This window comes from Microcebus murinus, chromosome 6 (genome assembly GCF_040939455.1).
Source record: "Microcebus murinus isolate Inina chromosome 6, M.murinus_Inina_mat1.0, whole genome shotgun sequence".
Taxonomy (NCBI): Eukaryota; Metazoa; Chordata; class Mammalia; order Primates; family Cheirogaleidae; genus Microcebus; species Microcebus murinus.
Window position 1 is genome coordinate 110,789,486 of NC_134109.1, and position 20,723 is coordinate 110,810,208.

Below are 20,723 nucleotides of genomic sequence, written 5' to 3' on the forward strand. Positions count from 1 at the left end.
TGGCTGAGTTTTGTTGTAAATAGTCTATTGCCTGGTAGGAAAACAGACAAGTGAGGGTGAAGTCATGACTTCTGAACCTTTACCACCCTTTTCGGCAAATAGGAAGGAGAGCTTTATTTTAGTAATAACCAGAGATCGGGGAAAGAAAGGAAAAGGCATGAGTAATGGGATGAGGAGCCCAGAAACAGTTTTTTAGAACATCTCTGAAGCTGACTTTAGAATAAGAAATGTCTGGAGCTTTAACATTTTTTTCTCTCAAGGGGGAATGATATTTAAAATCACTTTATATTTATTGCTTTGAAACTACAAATGGTTTATATTAACTTTTTTCCAGAAAAGAACATTTTCCCTCTCCTAAATCTTGTTGATAGCTACTCAGTGATAATACAATCTGTAACGGACATTAAGTGGTACCTGACAGTGTCTTGGAAGTGTCACTTTGCTTTGTCTTTGCTAATGCATGGAAGTAGAGCCCTCTTGCAACCTTGGTTTTATGATGCTGCTTATTCTGAGAAACCAACTTCATATGGAGTCCCTCTTTTAAGTTGATGACCAAGGGCAGCCCATCGAGAAGAGCAGCATGCTTTACTGTAGGAGGCCTCCTTTACATAGACTACCCTCTTGACTGCTAACAGAGTGATTCTGTCTCACCTCACCACTGTCCCCAAGAGCCAGATCCCCTAACAGAACTTGCAGCTCATTGCTCACTCCTAGTATAGAAAGACCTCTGACTCTGACAGCTTTCAAAGAATATTTTTGAAGTTGTATGTCCAGCATACATCAAGGCTTATTTTTCTGTCCAAGCACAGGCACAATTTCCATAATGAAAGATTGATAAGAAGGTACTCCTTCTTTAGATCTGCTCTCTTAAGTCCACAGGTAATATATATTCTGATGACACACGATCAAACAAAGTACCTCTTTTAAAGAAACTTGTAAATGTCACCATGACTCACTGTCAATTTGAAATCCAGAAGTAACAAGTACTTGTATATGTTTCCTTTCCTTCTTTCTTTTTTTTGTAACGAAACCAGGAAGAAGAACTGAAGAGTTGTGTGATAGTCTAGGAACACTTTTCAGTAAACCTAGAAATCTTTAAAGATGCCGATTTTCACTTTATTTCATTAACCAGCCCACTGAGATTTTCTAACTAGGCCAGTTTTCTCCACCAGCATTTAATAAGTGTTCTATTCCTTTGTGCTTTATAGCAACAGAATGGCACAGTTCAGGTAGGTTGGGGAGTATAGAAGATGGGCAGAGATAGTTATAAGCAAATAAGCAGGCGACAGTAAAACAAGATTGATCATACACTAGTATGTGGCCAGTAGGGTGCTTCAGACTCATTTTAATACAGGAGATTAACTAGAAAGTAGAACTTTCTTTTCCATTTGCCTTCTCTGCTGCATGCACACAGGTAAAGGTTGATGCTTCTGTTCTCCTGGCAATAGGACCTTCCAGGCCTCAGTTTACCTATTCAAATAGTTGTTTAATTTCCTTGTTTAGATAGTCTAATCTCAAACTTCATTTCAGATCCTTTACTAAGTACTTGAGTGAATATTGTAGTGTATACTGAATACTACATACTAAGTAAATACTATATAGTAAAGTATTTGGTATTTACTATAATATTAAAGTACTATAATATAGTATAGTAAATATGCTAAATACTTTACTAAATACTTGAGTGAATATTATAGTATATACTGAATACTACATACTAAGTAAATACTATATAGTAAAGTATTTGGTATTTACTATAGTATTAGAATACTATAATATAGTATAGTAAATATGCTAAATACTTTACTAAGTACTTGAGTGTATTTGTCTTTAATCAGTTAAGCATTCAGCTCCCTCTGCCACCACCATCACTACCTAAAAAAATTGTTCCGCTTCTTGCCTGTTATTCTCACGCTTCCTGTCAGCCTACCATACCTCCTTTACCAAATTGGATTCCCAATATGTATGAGTCAAGGTAAATAAAAGTATGAACCTAGAGGAAGTACTGTCTTGTGTTTAGACAAGTATGTTGGGGCTTATGACCCATTGCTGTGCCTATAGGACCAGCTATTTACATCTATGGGAAGTATATGCCTTCCATAAATCTAAATTTTAGCAGAACGTTTGAATGCCAGTGTGACAAGTGGTCTGATTTGTTTCAGTCACATGACCCATGAAGTGACAGAGGATTTTTCTCCTCGGGATCCAAAAAGTGTTGTGAAGCAAGATGGCGGGGGCTGCCCTTCCGCCACACCAGCATTGCCCCTACCTGAGCTGAAAAGGGAAGAGGAAAAAGACGACATTTCAGATCCTCTGGACCTAAACCCCTGTAGTGCAACATACAGCAATTTAGGTAAGTGCAAATGTCAAATAAATAGTATTTAAACTTGCCTTTTTATGTACTAGCCAAATGTTCTATTTTCCTGGAGAGATGGATTTTATTGCTCCATGAAGCCAAAGTTTAGCCATTGGAGTTTTACGTATTTTTTTTAAAGACTGAGTCTTGCTCTGTTGCTGGGGCTACAGTACAGTGGCCTCATCATAGCTCACTACAACCTGAAACTCCTAGACTCATGTGAGCTTCCTGCCTCAGCCTCCCAAGTAGTTGGGACTACAGGCATGCACCCCCACACACAGCTAATTTTTAAATTCTTTTGTGGAGAATGTTGCTTGGGCTGGTCTCAGACTCCTGGGCTCAAGCGATCCTCCCCCCTTGGCTTTCCAAAGTGCTAGGATTACAGGCATGAACCACTGTGTTCAACTTGGAGTTATAAATTTTAACTCACCTAAGAAAAAAGTTCTGGTATTTACTAGGCGTGTATTAAACACCTGCTACCATGAGCCCTTGCCATGTGCTAAGGGTGCTGACATTGTCCCTTGAAGGACTTACCTGGAGGCAAAAAGATGAAGTGGTTAATGATTTCAGTGTAATATGATAAATGCAGTGATAGAAAAATGCAGGGAATATTTTTTATGTTACACAGGGGAGGGTGTCAAAAGATGTATTCCTGGAGATAATTCCTGAACTGAATTATCTGCTTGACAGAGGGAAGAAAGACTATTCAAATCAGAGGCAACAACATGAGCAAAACCATGGAGATGTGAAACAGCTTGGTGCATGTGGCCACTATAAGCCTTTAGTGTTGCCAAACTGTGAAGTGGAGAGTTAGCCAGTATCATGTATATCAGGCTAATACCTTAGACTTTTGGCTGTTTGTGATAGTGAACCATCAAATGGTTTTAAGCAGAGGAGTAACATGATTAGATTCGTGTTTTAGAACATCCATTCTGCAGGCTGCCGTGTGAGGATGGATTATTTGGTGGCAAGAAATCTGTTAGATGGAATACTATTGCAGGACCACATAAAGGGATGAGAAGGGGAGGCCTCAACTAAGATAGTGGAAGGCAAGACAGTGGACAGATTCAGTAAATATTTAAAAGGCAGAGTACACAAGGTTGGGTGATGTAAAGAATCTATGATGTATCCCAGATTTCTGACTTGGGTGAAGCAGACTTGAGAAAGTAAGATCCCTGTCTTTGAAGGTGTCTAGTTAGAGGGTGACCGGCCACATCTCAGAGATGCTGTGAAGGAGAATGCTGCACTGCAGTGAGAGTGGAGCTAAATTACCTGCCGGTGCAAAGATTCTCCAGTTCTCTTATTATCTTCACTCTTCTTCCGTGAATGCTCAGTGACTTTTGATCTGTCTTGTTCCCTTGAGTGTTACAGTTTCCTTCCTTCTGAAAAGTAAAGCCTGGGGCAGGTTAAGGATTTCTCAGTGCTCTTTTCCTATGAAGTCAGGAAGGAGGTGAGTTGCATGGACTACTACATGCAGAGCACGAGCAAGATTCTTCTGAACTACTGACCAATCCTTTCCACTGTTTGGAAACCAGTGGTGTATGTCATTGAAACATTCTTCTACCTCGTATCTCAACTCCTTTCTTCTTTGTCTTTTTCCTCCATCAGGTTATTGTAAAGAAAAATCATGGTAAGATTAGCTAGTGTACTTGGGAATAAAAGACGTCCTTAAGAGGGCCAAAAGGTTGAGTTAGCACTGTAGGAGAGATACTTTAGTGTCTCCTTTCAGAAAACTCAATCATTAACAACCCACATGCAATTGAAAATATATTCTGTAAGGAAAAAAACTTCCATTTAAAGTTCCAGAAGCTTGGCCAGGCACGGTGGCTCACTCCTGTAATCCTAGCACTCTGGGAGGCCGAGGCGGGAGGATCACTCAAGGTCAGAAGTTCAAGACCAGCCTGAGCAAAAGCAAGACCCTGTCTCTACTAAAAATAGAAAGGAATTAGCTGAACAACTTAAAATATATACAAAAAATTAGCTGGGCATGGTGGCACGTGCCTGTAGTCCCAGCTACTCGGGAGGCTGAGGCAGGAGGATCGCTTGAGCCCAGGAGTTTGAGGTTGCTGTGAGCTAGGCTGATGCCATGACACTCTAGCCTGGGCAACAGAGTGAGACTCTGTCTCAAAAAAAAAAAAAGTTCCAGAAGCTCTATGTGATTTGGGAGTAGGGGAAGCATGCTTTACTTTACCCAAGCAACTATCTTGGATACCATTTTCCAGTTGAAATAGATTTTGCAGTCAAACAGCTTATTGGACTTTTATATTTCCATTCTTTTATATTTTATGAGGTATATTAGAAGTTGAAAAATTTAGTTTACTTACTATATTCCTTCAGATAGCATAATATATCAGTAACTACAATCTAGACATTCTTACTACACCAAAATTTCTTTTATTATGTCCTCTGTAAAATATATAATAGTTTTTATTAATTGTATAGTGTCTTACAGTATCTCTTCTTTAAAAATTCCCATTAGCCAACATTAGAGTTAATTATTTTATCTCATTGTCTTCTCTGTTACAAAGATTGGTGGGAAAATAAAGCATTGCCTCCATGAATATCCTAAGTGCTTTATATATGTTATTAATAGCTCATTTAATCCTCACAACCACCTTAGCAATTATTAGCCCCATTTTTATGGAAATAAAAATTTCCATAAAGGAAATGAGGAAACTGAGGCACAGTGCCTTGCCCAAAGTCACAAAACCAATAAGAGTTGAACCAAGATTGGAACCCAGGTGGTGTTAGCCACTAGACTATAATGCTCTTAATCACTAAACTGTTATAAAATACTGAAAGGCTGCTACTGTCTCCCTTATTTTTTAAGTCATCTACTTTCAGACACAAAATTTAAGACTTTCTAAAAAATTATGGTTACTTAGTGTGCAAAAATGCTAGATTATGGATGCCCTATTAGAAAGATAGCTTTCTTCCTACCTATTGCTCTACATTCAAAAGTATGTGATACTCATAAAATGTTAGCCAGTTTTCCTTAAGTGCTTAAGTGACTATGTACTTGACTCCATGGGGTATGATATGTGTGGTTAGTTGGTTTTTTTAGAAAGGTGATAGATAGCATTGACTCCATGAGTTCTAAGCTGAGGGATTTTTATTTTCTTTTAATTTGGGGATTTTTGTTGTTGTTGTTGTTTTCCTAAATGTAACAAGTATTTTCGGTGGCATTTAGAACTTTTCCTTTTTTAATACTTTCAACAAATCATTTGCATGCAGTTTTAAACTGCAGTTTGAGTAACTTTTTATGATTTAAAGCTTTGGCAACTTTAAAAAAAAATGATGTTTAAAAAGTAAAAGGCAACACTGATGCAGGTGGATCGCTCAAGGTCAGGAGTTCAAGACCAGCCTGAGCAAGAGTGAGACCCCGTCTCTACTGAAAATAGAAAGAAAGTATCTGGATAACTAAAAAAATATATATATAGAAAAAATTAGCCGGGCACGGTGACGCATGCCTATAGTCCCAGCTACTCGGAAGGCTGAGGCAGCAGAATCGCTTGAGCCCAGGAGTTTGAGGTTGCTGTGAGCTAGGCTGACGCCAGGGCACTCTAGCCTGGGCAAGAGAGTGAGACTCTGTCTCAAAAAATACAAAGGGAAAGGCAACAAACCCTCTCTCTTGTTTTTTTGTTTTTTTTGAGCGATCCACCCACCTCGGCCTCCCAGAGTGCTAGGATTACAGGCGTGAGCCACCGCACCCAGCCAACAAACCCTCTTAATACAATAGCCTTAGATCCTTTTAAATATTCCAGAACCATTTCATAAATACCTTCACTTGTTTCCTTTCTCTCCATTCCTTCCTTCCTCCCTCTTTCTACCCTTCCTTCTAAATAAGGTAGAGAGAGGATGGATGGACAAATCTGGAAGAAACTAAGAGAGGAAAGTTCAGGGTAACCTTCATTTTTACTGTGGAATTTATTTCTAAAAGTTACATTGTAAAGTGGGCTTAGGAAGCAGTGTGATCTAGGAGGAAAAAGATTAGTTGAGAGGGTGTCAGAGAAATTTAGGTTCATCTCACGGCTGTGTCACGGCCTGCCTGCAAGAGTGTGGGCTGGCTGTTTAACATCTCTGAGCTTTCCACATCTGAAATGAGGAAATACTAACACCTGCCTTGTAGAGCTGGTGGCAGAAGAAGTTCTTGGTGCATAGAAGTGCTTAATAGTTGTGAAGTGTCTTTATTTCTCCCCAAAAGTATACTCTTCTTTCTCCTTTAAATATGTTAGATGTGCTAGCTAGAAAATGTACAAAAAAGTGAAAAGGATTAAAAACGTTTTTTAGATGGCATTGAATAATCAGAACAACAAAATGTGAATCCAAAAAATTGTGGGCTATCTACACAACTAGTGACCAAAGGTGTGAAACACAAAACAAGCTACAGGACCCCAAGGCAGCTAACAGGGACCAGAGGGGAGATGACAAATAAAACAACATCACTGTGAAGATCCAGTTCCTCAAGATCTGCTAATTGTAGCAAGTCAAAGGGACACGGTTTGGATTTGTTTTCTAATTTCCACATTTCTTATATAGTTCTGAAAACTAATAAGTTAAAAAAAAAAAACTCAACTAGAATAGGTGTCTATTACCCATCTTCAGAATCTCCGTTAGACCTCTACCCTCAAGACAGTCTCATTATTCCACTCTGGTGCAGCAAGAGTTGTTGTGATTGCACCATTCCTACAAAAAGCTACTGACTTATATGGCCCATACATTTTTCTCTTTATGTTACAGGGTCACTCTCTAGGGTTAATCTGTATGTCATTTTTCTTGTCTTTAACATAAATAAAGCAAACTTTATTTTTTTCATAACTGATTTAATTATTAGATTTTAGAGTTTCACTATCCAATACTATAGCCACTAGCCATATCTAGCTATTCAAATATAAATTAATTAAAATACAAAAATAAAAGTCCAGGTCCTCAGTCTCACTAAGGCACTAACTAGCCAGCCACATGTGTCTGGTAGCTTCTGTAACAGACAGTGCAGATATAGAACATTTTTGTTGTCACACAAAATTCTATTGCACAGTGCTACTCTAAAGAATTGGTTGTTTGGGGGATTTATATTGTCTTATATGTTGCACAAAAGTCATATTGGTCTTTATGCAACTTGATGACTCCTTAAGAAGGTTGCCCATACTCTGGGTGATGGTTATGTGAGATCATAGATCTGTAACTCTGATCTGTAACATCTTAATCCATCCTAAACTGAATTGTACAGGCTGCCTGTCCCCAAAATGATTTCCCAGAGAGTGATAGAATGTTTTTTTCAACAGTTTCCCCATGCGTCTTGTGTCTATCTCAAAACGTCTAGAGGAAAGATCACTGGTTTTTTATGTGGCATGTCTGATGGCCTTATCAGCCTGACAAAAGCAGGAACATGTGATGAGTTCTGCTCTGTTGGGAATCAGCTGGTGTCTTTAGCTCTCCTTCATTCACTTTGCAACCAGGGACTCTACATATTGCTTTTTAGAAAGGTCTGTCAAGTCTCCCTTTACTCAACAGATTTTTGGCTTGCTCCTCTTTCTGTCTCCCAACAGCCTAGCACATTATCTAAAACACACAATAGGTGCTAAGAATGTGTTTTAATCAATGAGCTAAAAATGACTTTTTGACTGTTTTTCAGAAGATCACCAAGTTATTGAAATCTGGCTCTGCTCAGAAAAGTTCATGTAGGAAAATTTTGAGTCACAGTTTATGTACTCCATTAACCAGCTGGCTTTTTCCTTTTTCTAATATGGGTCTTAATCCACAGGTTTCTTAATTAAGGAATTATATAAACCATGCCTGTGTTTCCTTTCTGTATATCCCCACAAGAAGCTGTCCACATTTTTTCAGATTACTTTGAGCATCTCCTTAAGGCTGCAACCTCAAACAGTAAAAGAAAGCACTTAGAAGTCTCCTGTCTCCAGAACTTCATGTGGTAGTATGTTGATTGTCAGTGTTAGATTTTAAGGGGCAAAGATACTTTTTAAAATGTCATTACGTTGCTGGCCTTGGTGCTGTAGTTATGGAATAATGCCATTATAAATGCCAGCTTTTAAAAAAAAAATCATTCTGAAGAGCACATTACCACTCATTCACACTAAATAATTATTGACAGACAGCATTCCACACACTGGAAGTTAATGATTTGAACTAAAGATTTAAAAATTGCACAATTTTATATTATCTGGATTTTTAAAAAAAACTGAGGTTGATGACAGCTTTGAGCATTTGTTCAAGCAGTTGTACTTCCTAAAATTGTAATTATTTCTATTTTAAAAGAAATCATAAACTGTGTCCCTAAGTTAGCTACATTCACATTTAAAAATAGTCTTCCACATACTGGAATGAGTTGACAGAGGACAACATTCAAATTATATACATAACTTACTCCTGAATAAATAATCTTTGTTTTTGGAGAGGTATTCACTAATGAGGCCTTACAAAAATTGAGTCAGCTGCTATACCACTGACATTCTTTAAAGTGATCTGTGTGTCTGTTTATTTGAGGCTAAATCCAAAGGTCTTTGGAAGTCAGGTTTGTTTCATTGCTTGGCGTGAAGTTGATGTCCCCTGCGGTTTGCCAGTTATTGCTTATATTTGACCGTGGCAGGTCCAGCGTGGTAGTAATGCCTAGGTAGATTAGGACCCATCCTCCTAAACTGCTGATGCCTGCTGGTAGGGATAAAGTGAGCAGCTGAGTTCAGCCAACGGCAAGCCCTATTCATCTGGCAAGGCAGGTGCACGGTGGTGTGTGTGGCATCTGTATTTATAAACTCCAGTGCATATCTCCTAGTTTGGAGGTGAGCATCTCTTCTTTTGTCCTCTGCCTTTCCATTCTCATTGATATTACTTGTTTTGACCCCTGGAAGAAAAATTAGGGATGAAAATTGAAATTACAGTTTAAATAGGAAAATATGTTCCATTTATTTGGGCTTTAATACTTCCATTCAGCAAACATTTGTTGAAAACCAAATATCTCCCTGGTACCAGGCTAGGTGCTAGGAATACTAATGTGGCCTTCAAGGACTCCTGGTCTTTGGGGGAGAGAGACTTGAGGCTGGACTCTTAGGAGGCCATGCGATAGCTGCCGCGATGCAGGAGTGTAAAGGTTTAGTGAAAGCTTCTGCCTGGAGGAGTCTGGCAGAGAGGGCCACAAAGAGTGTAACTTTTACTTATAGGAAATGAAGAGCCTCTTTTTGAATAGAGGCATAGTCACAATTTTTAAAAGATCATTCTGGGAGCTACCTATGAGATGATAGGAAGCAGATCAACCAGAAAATCATGCCATTCCTGTCTTCTGGGAATAAGGAACTCATTGTAGTCATTAGCAGGCTACTCTTCTCCAAATGAATCACTGTTAAGAGTTTAATCTCTAGCACCCTAAGACTGTAATGATTACCAAGCCATATTCAGACATGATCTGTCAGTCTAAAGACTTGTTTAAGTGGGAAGAAAGTAAAGAGGGTAGAGTGTGGAAACTCGAAAAGAGAGGAAAGTAAGTTTTGAATGTGGTTTAGTCAAACCTGTTTGTCCAAAGGAACTGTTTTAGCATATAGGAAGGCAAGATTTGGAACACAATCTATTTTTTTTTCTGTTTAGAGAGCTGGTATGCCACAAAAATGTAGAGTATGTGATGTTATATCAGGGCTGCTGAAAGCTGAGCTTGATGTCTGGCCCCAGAGGCTTGAGAGGAATGTACAGGATTAAAAGTTTAAAATAAAAACAGCTAAAATACCAAGCTTTTAAAACATTGACCCAAATGATTGAAATTCAGTTAGGAAAATGTGTCTTTCTTAGAGGAAAAAAAAAACTAAAAACACAGAACACTTTTAGAAGAATGTTTTGACCAGCTTGCATGGGCTGTGGAATGTTTGTGGTTTCATTTGGAATGCATAAGTTTCTAATTCTCAAGTGGAAACCTCCTGGGCTCCCAGGAGATCATATCCTGCTGTTTGGGAAGAGAAGCCTTGTTACTTACCTTTATTTCCTTGCTACCGTGGCTGTCCGTTTCCATTTTGGAATGATGACCAAGTCCGTTGACTGACCATCCCAGTCTGGCAGCCGCTGCACACCTGCTGTGTGCCTCACACCCCACCAGGTTCCGAGGGGATGTAACAAACACACATACTATACAAGACTAAAAATGTTCTACAAGAACAGAAAGTTCTGAGAGAACAGAGAGGAAGAAGTAACAGCTTCTGACTTGAGGTAGGGCAGTAGAGAGTAGGGAAGGCATCAGTGGAGAAGGGCCATTTGAGCTGGGCCAAGGACAGTACACCTTTGCTAAGATAAAAATGTAAAAATAAAAAAACTGGAGCATGTTAAAAGAACAGGAAGTGAGTGACTCATTTGGAAGGGCTACTGAGAAACAGTGGTAGATAAGACATAGAGCCTTGACCAACTTGCTGAGGAGTTTGAACTTTATTCTGTAGGTGGTAGAACTTAGCACTATTAGCCATCTTATCTTCCACCTCCTCTGATAAGCATTAACGAGCTGCTGACGTGATAGACCTTGCCTCCCTGGCTGGTTTTGAGGTAATAGAAGAAAGAAAAAGTACTTGTGGAATTCTCCATTCCTCCCATATGTGTGATTATTTTTGTTTGTTCTAATTTGGAGAAATGGGTAGGCCAGGTGTGGTGGTTCACACCTGCAATCCTAGCAATCTAGGAGGCCGAGATGGGCGGATCATTTGAGCTCAGGAGTTCTAGACCAGCCTGAGCAAGAGGGAGACTTTGTCTCTACTAAAAATAGAAAAAATTAGCTGGGCATGGTGGTGCACACCTGTAGTCCCAGCTACTTGCAAGGCTGAGGCGGGAGGATCGCTTGAGCCCAGGAGTTTGAGGTTACAGTGAGCTAGGCTAATGCCATGGCACTCTACCCAGGGCAACAAAGCAAGACTCTATCTCAGAGAGAGAGAAAGAAATGGGTAGAAAATGGCAACCCATAAACCCTCTTCTAGGACCCACATTGGAATGGGCAAGAATAGGTTCATGTTTCTAGTTTTATGTTTATCTCATTCAGTTCTCAGCCAGATTCTTTGCTTGGTCCTCGGTATACAAATGAGATACAGTCCATGCTCTCAATGAGCAAACCAATAGAGAATTCAGAGAAAGGGACACAAGTCAAGTGTTGTTAAGTTCTTAGAAATGTTCACACGGACATTTCTGCGGTCCCAAGGAAAGAGAAGTCAGTTTGGGGGAGGGGAGTAAGAAACACCATCCTGAGGCAGAATGTTTAAAGATGAGAGGAGTGGGAAACTTTGTGTGGAAGAAGATCAGCATTAGCAAAGACACAAAGCATGAAGGAAGGGTAAAGTAGCCAAGAGTGCTGGAGAAACCACAAGCAGTCTGGTACCTGTTACTTAGGATGCAAGAGGAAATGCTGCAAGAGAAACAGATGTACCAGGGCCAGGTCATGAAAGGCTTGCTGGCTGTGCTTGAAGATTTGGGCTTGATCTTTAGGACAGGATTTTATTTAAGTAAGAAGTGCCATGATCAGCTTTGGTGTTTGAAAAACATCTCTCTAGTGGCTAGTGTGGTGAAGGAGGCAAAACTGGAGCCAGTGATAACAGAAAACTGTCACAGTAGTCAGGCAGGGATGATAAGGGCCTGAGCTGGTGCAGTTCATTCTAACCTTCTCCATGGCACTGCATCTCTGAATGGTCTGGGTCAGGGACTGAAAAATGAAGATTTGTTACAGAGCATACTTCTGTCATCTTGTAAATAAACCATGGTTTGACTTCTCACATTAGCCAAGGGAAAACAGGGCTAGGGCAGCTCTAGGAAGGAAGCCACCACAGGAATTTGTTCAATAAATGCCAAGCCCCCATATCCTTGGTGATGTTAAGGGCACAGAGGAATGGGAAGACATGACTGAAAACTGAATTTATGGTGGTTTCTAAGAACAGACTGTTGATTTGCTTTATTAAGATATAATTTACATACCATAAAATTCGCCCCCTTAGTGTGTGCCGTTCAATGAGTTTTAGTATATTCACAGAATTTTACAACTGTCACCCCTATCTAATTTCAAAACATTTTTATGGCCCCAGAGAGCAGCCCATTAGCAGTCACTCCCATTCTTCCCTTCCACCAGCCGCAGGCAGCCACTAATCTACTTTCTGTCTCTATGCCTTTGTATGTTTCTGGACATTTCACATAAGAGGAATCATAAAATATGTGGTCATTTGTGACTGGCTTCTGTTGGCATAATGTTTTCAAGGTGTATACATGTTGTAGTGTGTATCAGTACTTCATTCTCCATGGCTGGAGAATATTCAACTGTATAGCTATGCAACATTGTGTTTATTAATTCAACAGGTGATAAACATTTGGTTTTTCCTACTTTTTGGCTATTGTGAATAATACTACTATAAACATTTGTACATAAGTTCTTGTGTGGACATATGTTTTCATTTCTTTTGGATGTATCCCTAGGAGTAGAAATGCTGGATCATTTGGTAACTTTTGTTTAACTTTTTGAGAAACTACCAAAATATTTCCCAAGGTGGCCGCACCATTTTGGATTCCTGCTAGCAACGTATGAGCATCTGAGTTTCTCCACATCCTCACCAAAACTTACCTGTGGTTTTTATTATAGCTAGCCTAGCGGCTGTGTGGTGGTGTCTCACTGTGGTTTGGGTTTGCATTACCTTCAGAGTGATGATGCTGTGCATTTGTTTATATGCTAATGTCTTCCTTAGAGAAATGTCTGTGCAAATCTTTTTTGCCCATTTTTATTTGAGTTATTTATCTTTTTCTGTAAGAGTTCTTAATATATTCTGGATACAAGTCTCTCATCACATATGTAATTTGACCATTTTTCTCCCATTCTATGGATTGTTTTTTCACTTTCTTAAAGATATCCTTTAAGCACAAAAGTTTTTAATTTTGTTGACTTCCAATGTATCTATTATTCTGCCATTGCTTGTACTTTAGGTGTCGTATCTAAGAAACCATTACCCTAACCTGAGGGGTTGCAAAGACTTATTCCTATGTGTTTTTTTTTTTAGGAGTTTTTCAGTTTTAGCTCTTATATTTAAATTTTTAGAGCATTTCCAGTTGATTTGTGTGTGCAGTGTGAGGTGGAGGGTCCAATTTCATGCCTTTGCTTGAGGATATCCAGTTTTCCCTGTACCACTTGTTGAAAAGACTGTTCTTTCCCCATTGAATTGTCATGGCAACCTTGTCACAATTGACCATAAATATAAGAATTTGTTTCTGGACTCTCAAATATATTCTATTCACCTATATTTCTATTCTTATGCCAATACCACAAAGTCTTAGTTACTATAGTTTTATAATAATTTTTAAAATCAAAATGTGTGAGTTTTCCAACTTTGTTCTTTTTCAAGCCTTTTTAGCTACACTAGGTCTCTTATATTTCCATATGAATTTTAGGATCAGCCTACCAAATTCTGCAACAAAGCCAGCTGGAATTTTGAAAGAGATTACAAATCTGTAGATCAATTTGGAGAGTATTTCCATCTTAACAATATTAAGTCACTGATACATGGCCATAAAATGTCTTTCCTTTTACTTAGGTCTTCTTTAATTTCTTTCAGCACTATTTTGTAGTTTTAGCATACAAGTATTACACTTGTGTTGTTAAATTTATTCCTAAATATTTTACTCTTTTTGATAATACTATAAATAGAATTGTTTTCTTAATTGTATTTTTGGATTATTCATTTCTAGTATATAGAAATGCAATTGTTTTTTGTATATTGATCTTGTTTCCTGTGATCTTGTTGAACTGGTATATTAGTTCTAATAGGCTTGGGGTTTTTTTTTCTTTTTTTTTTTTGTTGATTCCTTAGGCTTCTCAGTATATAAGATTATGTGAACAGAGACAGTTTTACTTCCTCTTTCCAATCTGGATGTTTTTATCTCTTTTTCTTTCCTAATTTCCCTGATTAGAACCCCCAGTATGATGTAGGATATAAACGGCAAGAACAGAAACCCTTATCTTCTTCCTGATTTCAGGGGGGAAACATCCAGTCTTTTATCATTAAGTATGATGTTAGCTCTTGGTTTTATACAGATGCCTTTATCAGGTTGAAGATGTCCCTTCTGTTTATAGTTTATTATGTGCTGTTTTTATTTAAAAAGTGTTGGATTTTATCAGATGCTTTTTCCTACATCTATTTTGAAGTGATCATGTAAGTTTTTCCCCTTTATTCTGTTAGCATGGTATATTACATTAATTGATTTTTCAGATGTTAAACCAACCTTGCATTCCTGGGATATATCCCACCTTATCATCCTTTTTATATGTTGATAGATTCAGTTTGCTAGTATATTGTATGGATTTTTACATTTGTATTCTTAAAAGATACTAGTCTCGGCCGGGCGCGGTGGCTCATGCCTGTAATCCTAGCACTCTGGGAGGCCGAGGCGGGCGGATTGCTCAAGGTCAGGAGTTCGAAACCAGCCTGAGCAAGGGCAAGACCCTATCTCTACTATAAATAGAAAGATGGCGCATGCCTGTAGTCCCAGCTACTCGGGAGGCTGAGGCAGGAGGATCGCTTGAGCCCAGGAGTTTGAGGTTGCTGTGAGCTAGGCTGCCGCCACGGCACTCACTCTAGCCTGGGCAACAAAGTGAGACTGTCTCAAAAAAAAAAAAAAAAAAAAGATACTAGTCTCTAGTTTTCTTATGATGTCTTTTTCTGGTTCTGTTATCTAGGTCATATTGGCCCCATAGAATTCAAGTGGGGAAGTGTTCCCTCCACCTCCTCTATTTTTTTGGAAGAGTTTGCAAAGGATTGATTTTAATACTTCTTTGAACATTCGGTAGGATTCATTAGTGAAGCTCTCTGGTCTCCTGGGGGTTTTTTTGTGTGGGAATGTTTAAAATTACTTATTCAATTTAATTCCTTCTTATAGGTCCCTATACAATTTTACTACTTTTTCTTTCAACCTTAAATATTTACTGGTTCAGTCATTTAAGAAATATTTATTGAGTACCTATTATATCCAGACCCTATTCTTGGCATAGAGGTTAAACAATGAGTAAACCAAAAGCCCTAGCCCTCTTAGAGGTTAGCATCCTCATATTATATCTCTCTCTTGCTCTCATGCTCTCTCTGTATACCTATTTTTGTTTATTTATATTTATTGTATCATGCCTTGTTCTATGCCTTGTAAAAATATAGCTACATGTCATTGGTAAAGAAAGCAGGTCCTTAGGTTTGCTGTATATATTGTTATAGTTTATATAATGTCTTAGGTATCCTTGAAGAAAGTTGTGTATGTGGGAAATGTAATATGGCCATGGGCCACATAACAATGTTTTGGTCAACAACAGATGGCATATACAACAGTGGTACCATAGGATTGTAATGGACCGTAAAAATTCCTATTCCCTAGTGATGTAGCCATGGTGATGTTGTAGCACAACAGGCTGCTCGTGTGTTTGTGGTGATGCTGGCGTAAACAAAGCTACTGTGCTGCCAGTCATGTAAAAGTGTAGCACATACAGTACATAATGCTTGACAGTGATAAAAATAGACTGTTACTGGTTTAATGTATTTATCATACTATACTTTTTATCATTATTTTAGAGTGTACTCCATATACTTATTTTTAAGCAGTGAACTATAACGCAGCCTTAGGCAGGTCCTTCAGGAAGTATCCAGAAGACGGCACGGCTATCATAGGAGATGAAGCCCAGCGCACGCTATGGCCCTCGGGACCTTCAGTGGGAAGAGCTGTGAAGACAGTGATACTGATGGTCCTGACCTAGGCTCGTGTGTGCTTATGTCTTAGTTTTTAACAAAAAAAGTTTAAAAAGTAAAAAAAAATTAAAATTAAAAATTTTTAAATAGAAAAAAGCTTATAGAGTAAAGATAAAAAGAAAAAATCTTTTTGAACAGCTGTATAATGTGTTTGCATTTTAACTTAAGTGTTATTGCAAAAGAGCCAAAAAGTTTAAAAAATTTTAAAGTTTATAAGTAAATAAGTTACAGTAAGATTAATTTACTGTTAAAGAGAAAAAAACATTTTTTATGAATGTAGTGTAGCCTAAGTGTACAGTGTTTATAAAGACTCTGATAGTGCACAGTAACGTCCTAGTGCACTATGAGCACTAGTGAGCGTCACATTCACTCACCACTCACTCACCGACTCACCCAGAGCTACTTCTAGTCCTGTAAGCTCCATCCATTCATGGTAAGTGACCTGTACATGCTTACTATTTTTTTAATCTTTTATACTGTATTTTTACTGTACCTTTTCTATATTTAGATATACAAATAACTATTGTGTTACAATTGCTTGTAGTATTCAGTACAGTAACATGCTATACAGGTTTGTAGCCTAAGAGCAATAGGCTACACCATATAGCCTGGGTGTGTAGCAGGTGTACCATCTAGGTCTGTGTAAGTATATTCTATAATGTCTGTGTGATGGCGCGTTTCTCAGAACTTATCCCGTAGCTATGTGATGCATTACTCTGTATTATTATTACAATCACATTTATATTGGTGCTTACACTTGGCATTGCTACAAGGACATGACTTTAACCCTCTTAGTGCGGCGGGCAGAAATAATCGGCTTTTTCGTCTAGGGCAAAAAGCCGATATTTCGGCCCGCCCGCATCCACTAAGAGGGCTAATACTTCTATTCATTATCATCCTCACAACCATCAAGTACCTTCTACTCTGTATGATCATCAGTAGAAGCATGTATTAGTTTCCCAAACAGGTGTCTTAAAACAACAGAAATATATTCTCTCGCTGTTATGGAGGCTAGGAGTCTGAAAGGTATCCATGCTCTGAGACATTGTGTAGAATCCTTTCTTGCCTCTGCCTGGCATCTGGTGGTAGCCATCAACCCTTGGCATTCCTTGGTCTGCAGCTACATCACTCAGATCTCTGCCTCTGTCATTACATGATGTTCTCCCTGTGCATCTGTGTATTCACATGGTGTATTTTCTTCTTTTAAAGACACCAGTCATTAGATTAGGCCTACCCTAATGACTTCATCTTAACTTGATCACATCTACAAAGACTTTATTTCCAAATAAGGTCATATTCACAGGTACCAGGGCTTAGAACTTCAAGATACCTTTTGGGAAGATATAGTTCAATCCATAATAGACCATTATGCTCTAACTCTGAGATCATTGAGTAGAAGCCTCATCTTAATAACATGACTAATTTTAGTAACTTTTATGGAAGTTTCATGTTATATTTCTCTGTCCTTAAAAAATAATGTCCTAGTAGCACAATACACAATTGCAAAGATGTGAAAACAACCCAAGTGCCCATCAATACATAGGTGGATTAATAAAATTTCATATATGTATACCATGGAGTTCTACTCAGCCACAAAAAACAACGGTGACCTCTTATATTATCCTGGATAGAGCTGGAACCCATTCTATTAAGTGAAGTATTACAAGAATGGAAAAAACAAGCACCACATGTGCTCACCAACAAATTGGTATTAACTGATCAACACTTCAGTGCATATATAGTAACAAACATTCATCGGGTATCCTGCAGGTAGGGGGGAGGAGGGAATGGGTATATACACACCTAATGGATGCAGTGAGCACTGTCTAGGGAATGGACACGCTTGACACTCTGACTCGGATGGGGCTAGGGCAATATATATAACCTAAACATTTGTACCCCAGTAATATGCTGAAATTAAAAAATTTTAAAAAAAGATAATGTCCCCTCCCAATCGTACAGTAAGTCCTGAGGTGTAATTGAACACACACATGTTTTGTCTTCTTCTAAGCATAAGTGCTGGAAGCTAAGCAGAGATGAGTGATTCTCTAACTAGGGCTTGTAAAAGATCTTCAAAAGTAGCATCTCTCAAATCACAGCAAATAAGCCCCCTAAAATAAAACAGAATCATTTAAGAGTTTGTGAATGACTATTTGGAACAGCAGTTGACTGCTCATATACACTGTTCCCCTTGCCAAAGTAACAGGAATCTTACACATGGACCAGTTTAAGCAATGCTAGAATCGATAGTGAAATAAAATAACATGGCTTATGAAATTGAATTCATGTGTTGGAAAATGCTATATACATGACAAGTGATATATAGATATATGTATACATATAGATATATGTCTACATCTATATGTCTATAGCTGTAGACATATGTAAAAAGACAAGTACTAAGAACAGAATAATATCTTCTGAGCCTTTAATGGTCCCGTTGCTAGTTTCAATTCTGTTTATAATAATGCTCCCAAGTATTTTCTTTATCCACAATGCTGTCTTCACTACTCTGTCACAATGCAAATATATTTGAGTGTCTGTAATTCCATAGTATTCTGGTGTGGTGAATACAGCACTCTTGGGAGCAGGACTGGAAAATCTAGATTCCTTTTTGAAAACAAAGCCTATCCCCCAAACTAGTGCCCTGTTCCTCTGGCAAAGAGATGCTGAAACATCAGGCATATTTGTTATTCCCACCAAGTCTTGAACTTATAACTTCCATGTTTAGGTATTTGTTCTTTGGTTGTTTTCTTTTCCCATTTCGAATTAAGGCATTGACTAATTCTGACATTCCTATGGCTACTTCACCCATTTCTGTTCAAGTTTCAATTATGAAATGAGATTGAAAACTTTAATTATTCTCTTTTTTCCCCCTTTCTTTCTTTTAAAATGCAGGGCAATCTAGAGCAGCCATGATACCTCCCAAGCATCCACGGCAGCCCAAGGGAGCTTTGGATGATACCATTGCCTTTGGGGGAAAAACAGACCAAGAAGCACCTAATGCTTCCCAACCTACTCCACCCCCACTGCCAAAGAAGATGATCATAAGAGCCAATACAGAGCCGATCTCCAAAGACCTCCAAAAATCCATGGAAAGTAGTCTGTGTGTCCTGGCTAATCCCACCTATGATATCGACCCCAACTGGGATGCCAGCAGTGCTGGCTCTTCCATCAGCTATGAACTCAAGGGACTGGACATTGAGTCTTATGATTCCTTGGAGAGACCTTTGCACAAGGAGAGACCTGTCCCCTCAGCAGCAAATAGCATCTCCAGTTTAACCACTCTCAGTATTAAGGACAGATTTTCCAACAGCATGGAGTCCCTGTCCAGCCGGCGTGGTCCCTCGTGCAGGCCAGGCCGAGGCATTCCAAAGCCAAAAAGACAAGCACTTTATCGAGGACTTGAGAATCGGGAGGAAGTGGTGGGGAAAATCCGAAGCCTTCATACAGATGCCTTGAAGAAATTGGCTGTTAAATGCGAAGACCTCTTCATGGCTGGGCAGAAGGACCAACTCCGTTTTGGGGTGGACAGCTGGTCAGACTTCAGGCTAACCAGCGACAAACCATGTTGTGAGGCAGGTGATGCAGTTTACTATACTGCTTCATATGCAAAAGATCCACTTAATAACTATGCAGTCAAGGTAAGAAAATATTATAAATCTCATTTTAATCTTACCAGCACGCTATTAGGTTGGATCCATTCCTCTTTCCTCCTTTCTTTTCTCTGTTCCTCCATTCTGCAAGTATTGAGCATCTACCTTACACCAGATAGTATTATAAGCAAGGGGCTTATTTATTATTTAGAGGAGAAAGCAGACATGTAAAGAGACAGAGTTACAACAGTATACCGCATGCTAGGATGTAGGTAAACAGGAATCCTGTGGAAGCTTGGAAGGACCTTAACACAAACTCTAGAAGTCAAAGATGTCTTCTTAAAGTAGATAATCCTTGAGCTGCAGCTATTTGTAAGGGCTACCTATAAAAATGAGGTCTTTTTTTCACTCCATGTGTCTGTCTTTATTCTCTACCAAATAAGAGACTCTTATCTACCCTACTCGATAACTTCTAAGGTTTCTAGAGAAACATTTTTATAGAGGAAGATAATTAATATTTGTTGATATGCCAGGAACTTTATGTTATGTAATTTAATCTTCTTGTCAGCTTTATGAGGTTAAGATCTTTTTCTCCATTTGACAGATGAGGAAATGAAGGCTCAGAGAGGTAAGCTAACTTGCTTAGGGTCACACAACTGGCAAGCAGTAGTTTTAAACAGATATCTCTGACTTCGTAATTGCACTTTGTCCATTATGTTGTTTATTAATTTCTTATGTGTGTATTCCTCATTCCAGACAACCCACTACTTCAGGACAGCTAAAACTCTTGATATCAAGAATTCTTGCCCAGTTATATTCACTGTAACAGTAAGCCATAGGTTTCATCAACATAACAAATTAGGCATGGACTTTTAAGTCCAAAAGATTTGGGTTCAGATCCTAGCTCTCTCACTCTGTAGCTTGGTCAAAAATGGTACCCATCTTATGAGGCTGTTGTTTGATTAAAAGAGAACAAAATGTCCCCTGATAAGTGTTTATTTCTTTCACTGTCCACTTGCTTCTTCCCTAGGTTACTTT

At 38.6% G+C, this 20,723-nt stretch overlaps 1 protein-coding gene across 6 annotated transcripts in view; it reads left to right on the top strand.

Moving 5' to 3' along the window:
- PEAK1 (pseudopodium enriched atypical kinase 1) overlaps positions 1–20,723 on the top strand; it is a 285,583-nt gene that overhangs the window by 240,489 nt on the left and 24,371 nt on the right. For all 6 annotated transcript variants that reach the window (XR_012919812.1, XM_020286098.2, XM_020286100.2 and 3 more), the window contains 2 exons: positions 2,163–2,353; positions 18,988–19,733. Coding sequence is in view for 5 of the 6 variants with exons in the window: in XM_020286098.2 (XP_020141687.1) it covers positions 2,163–2,353; positions 18,988–19,733 (937 nt within the window). In the remaining variant the exon portion in view is untranslated. The remainder of the gene's footprint in view (positions 1–2,162; positions 2,354–18,987; positions 19,734–20,723) is intronic.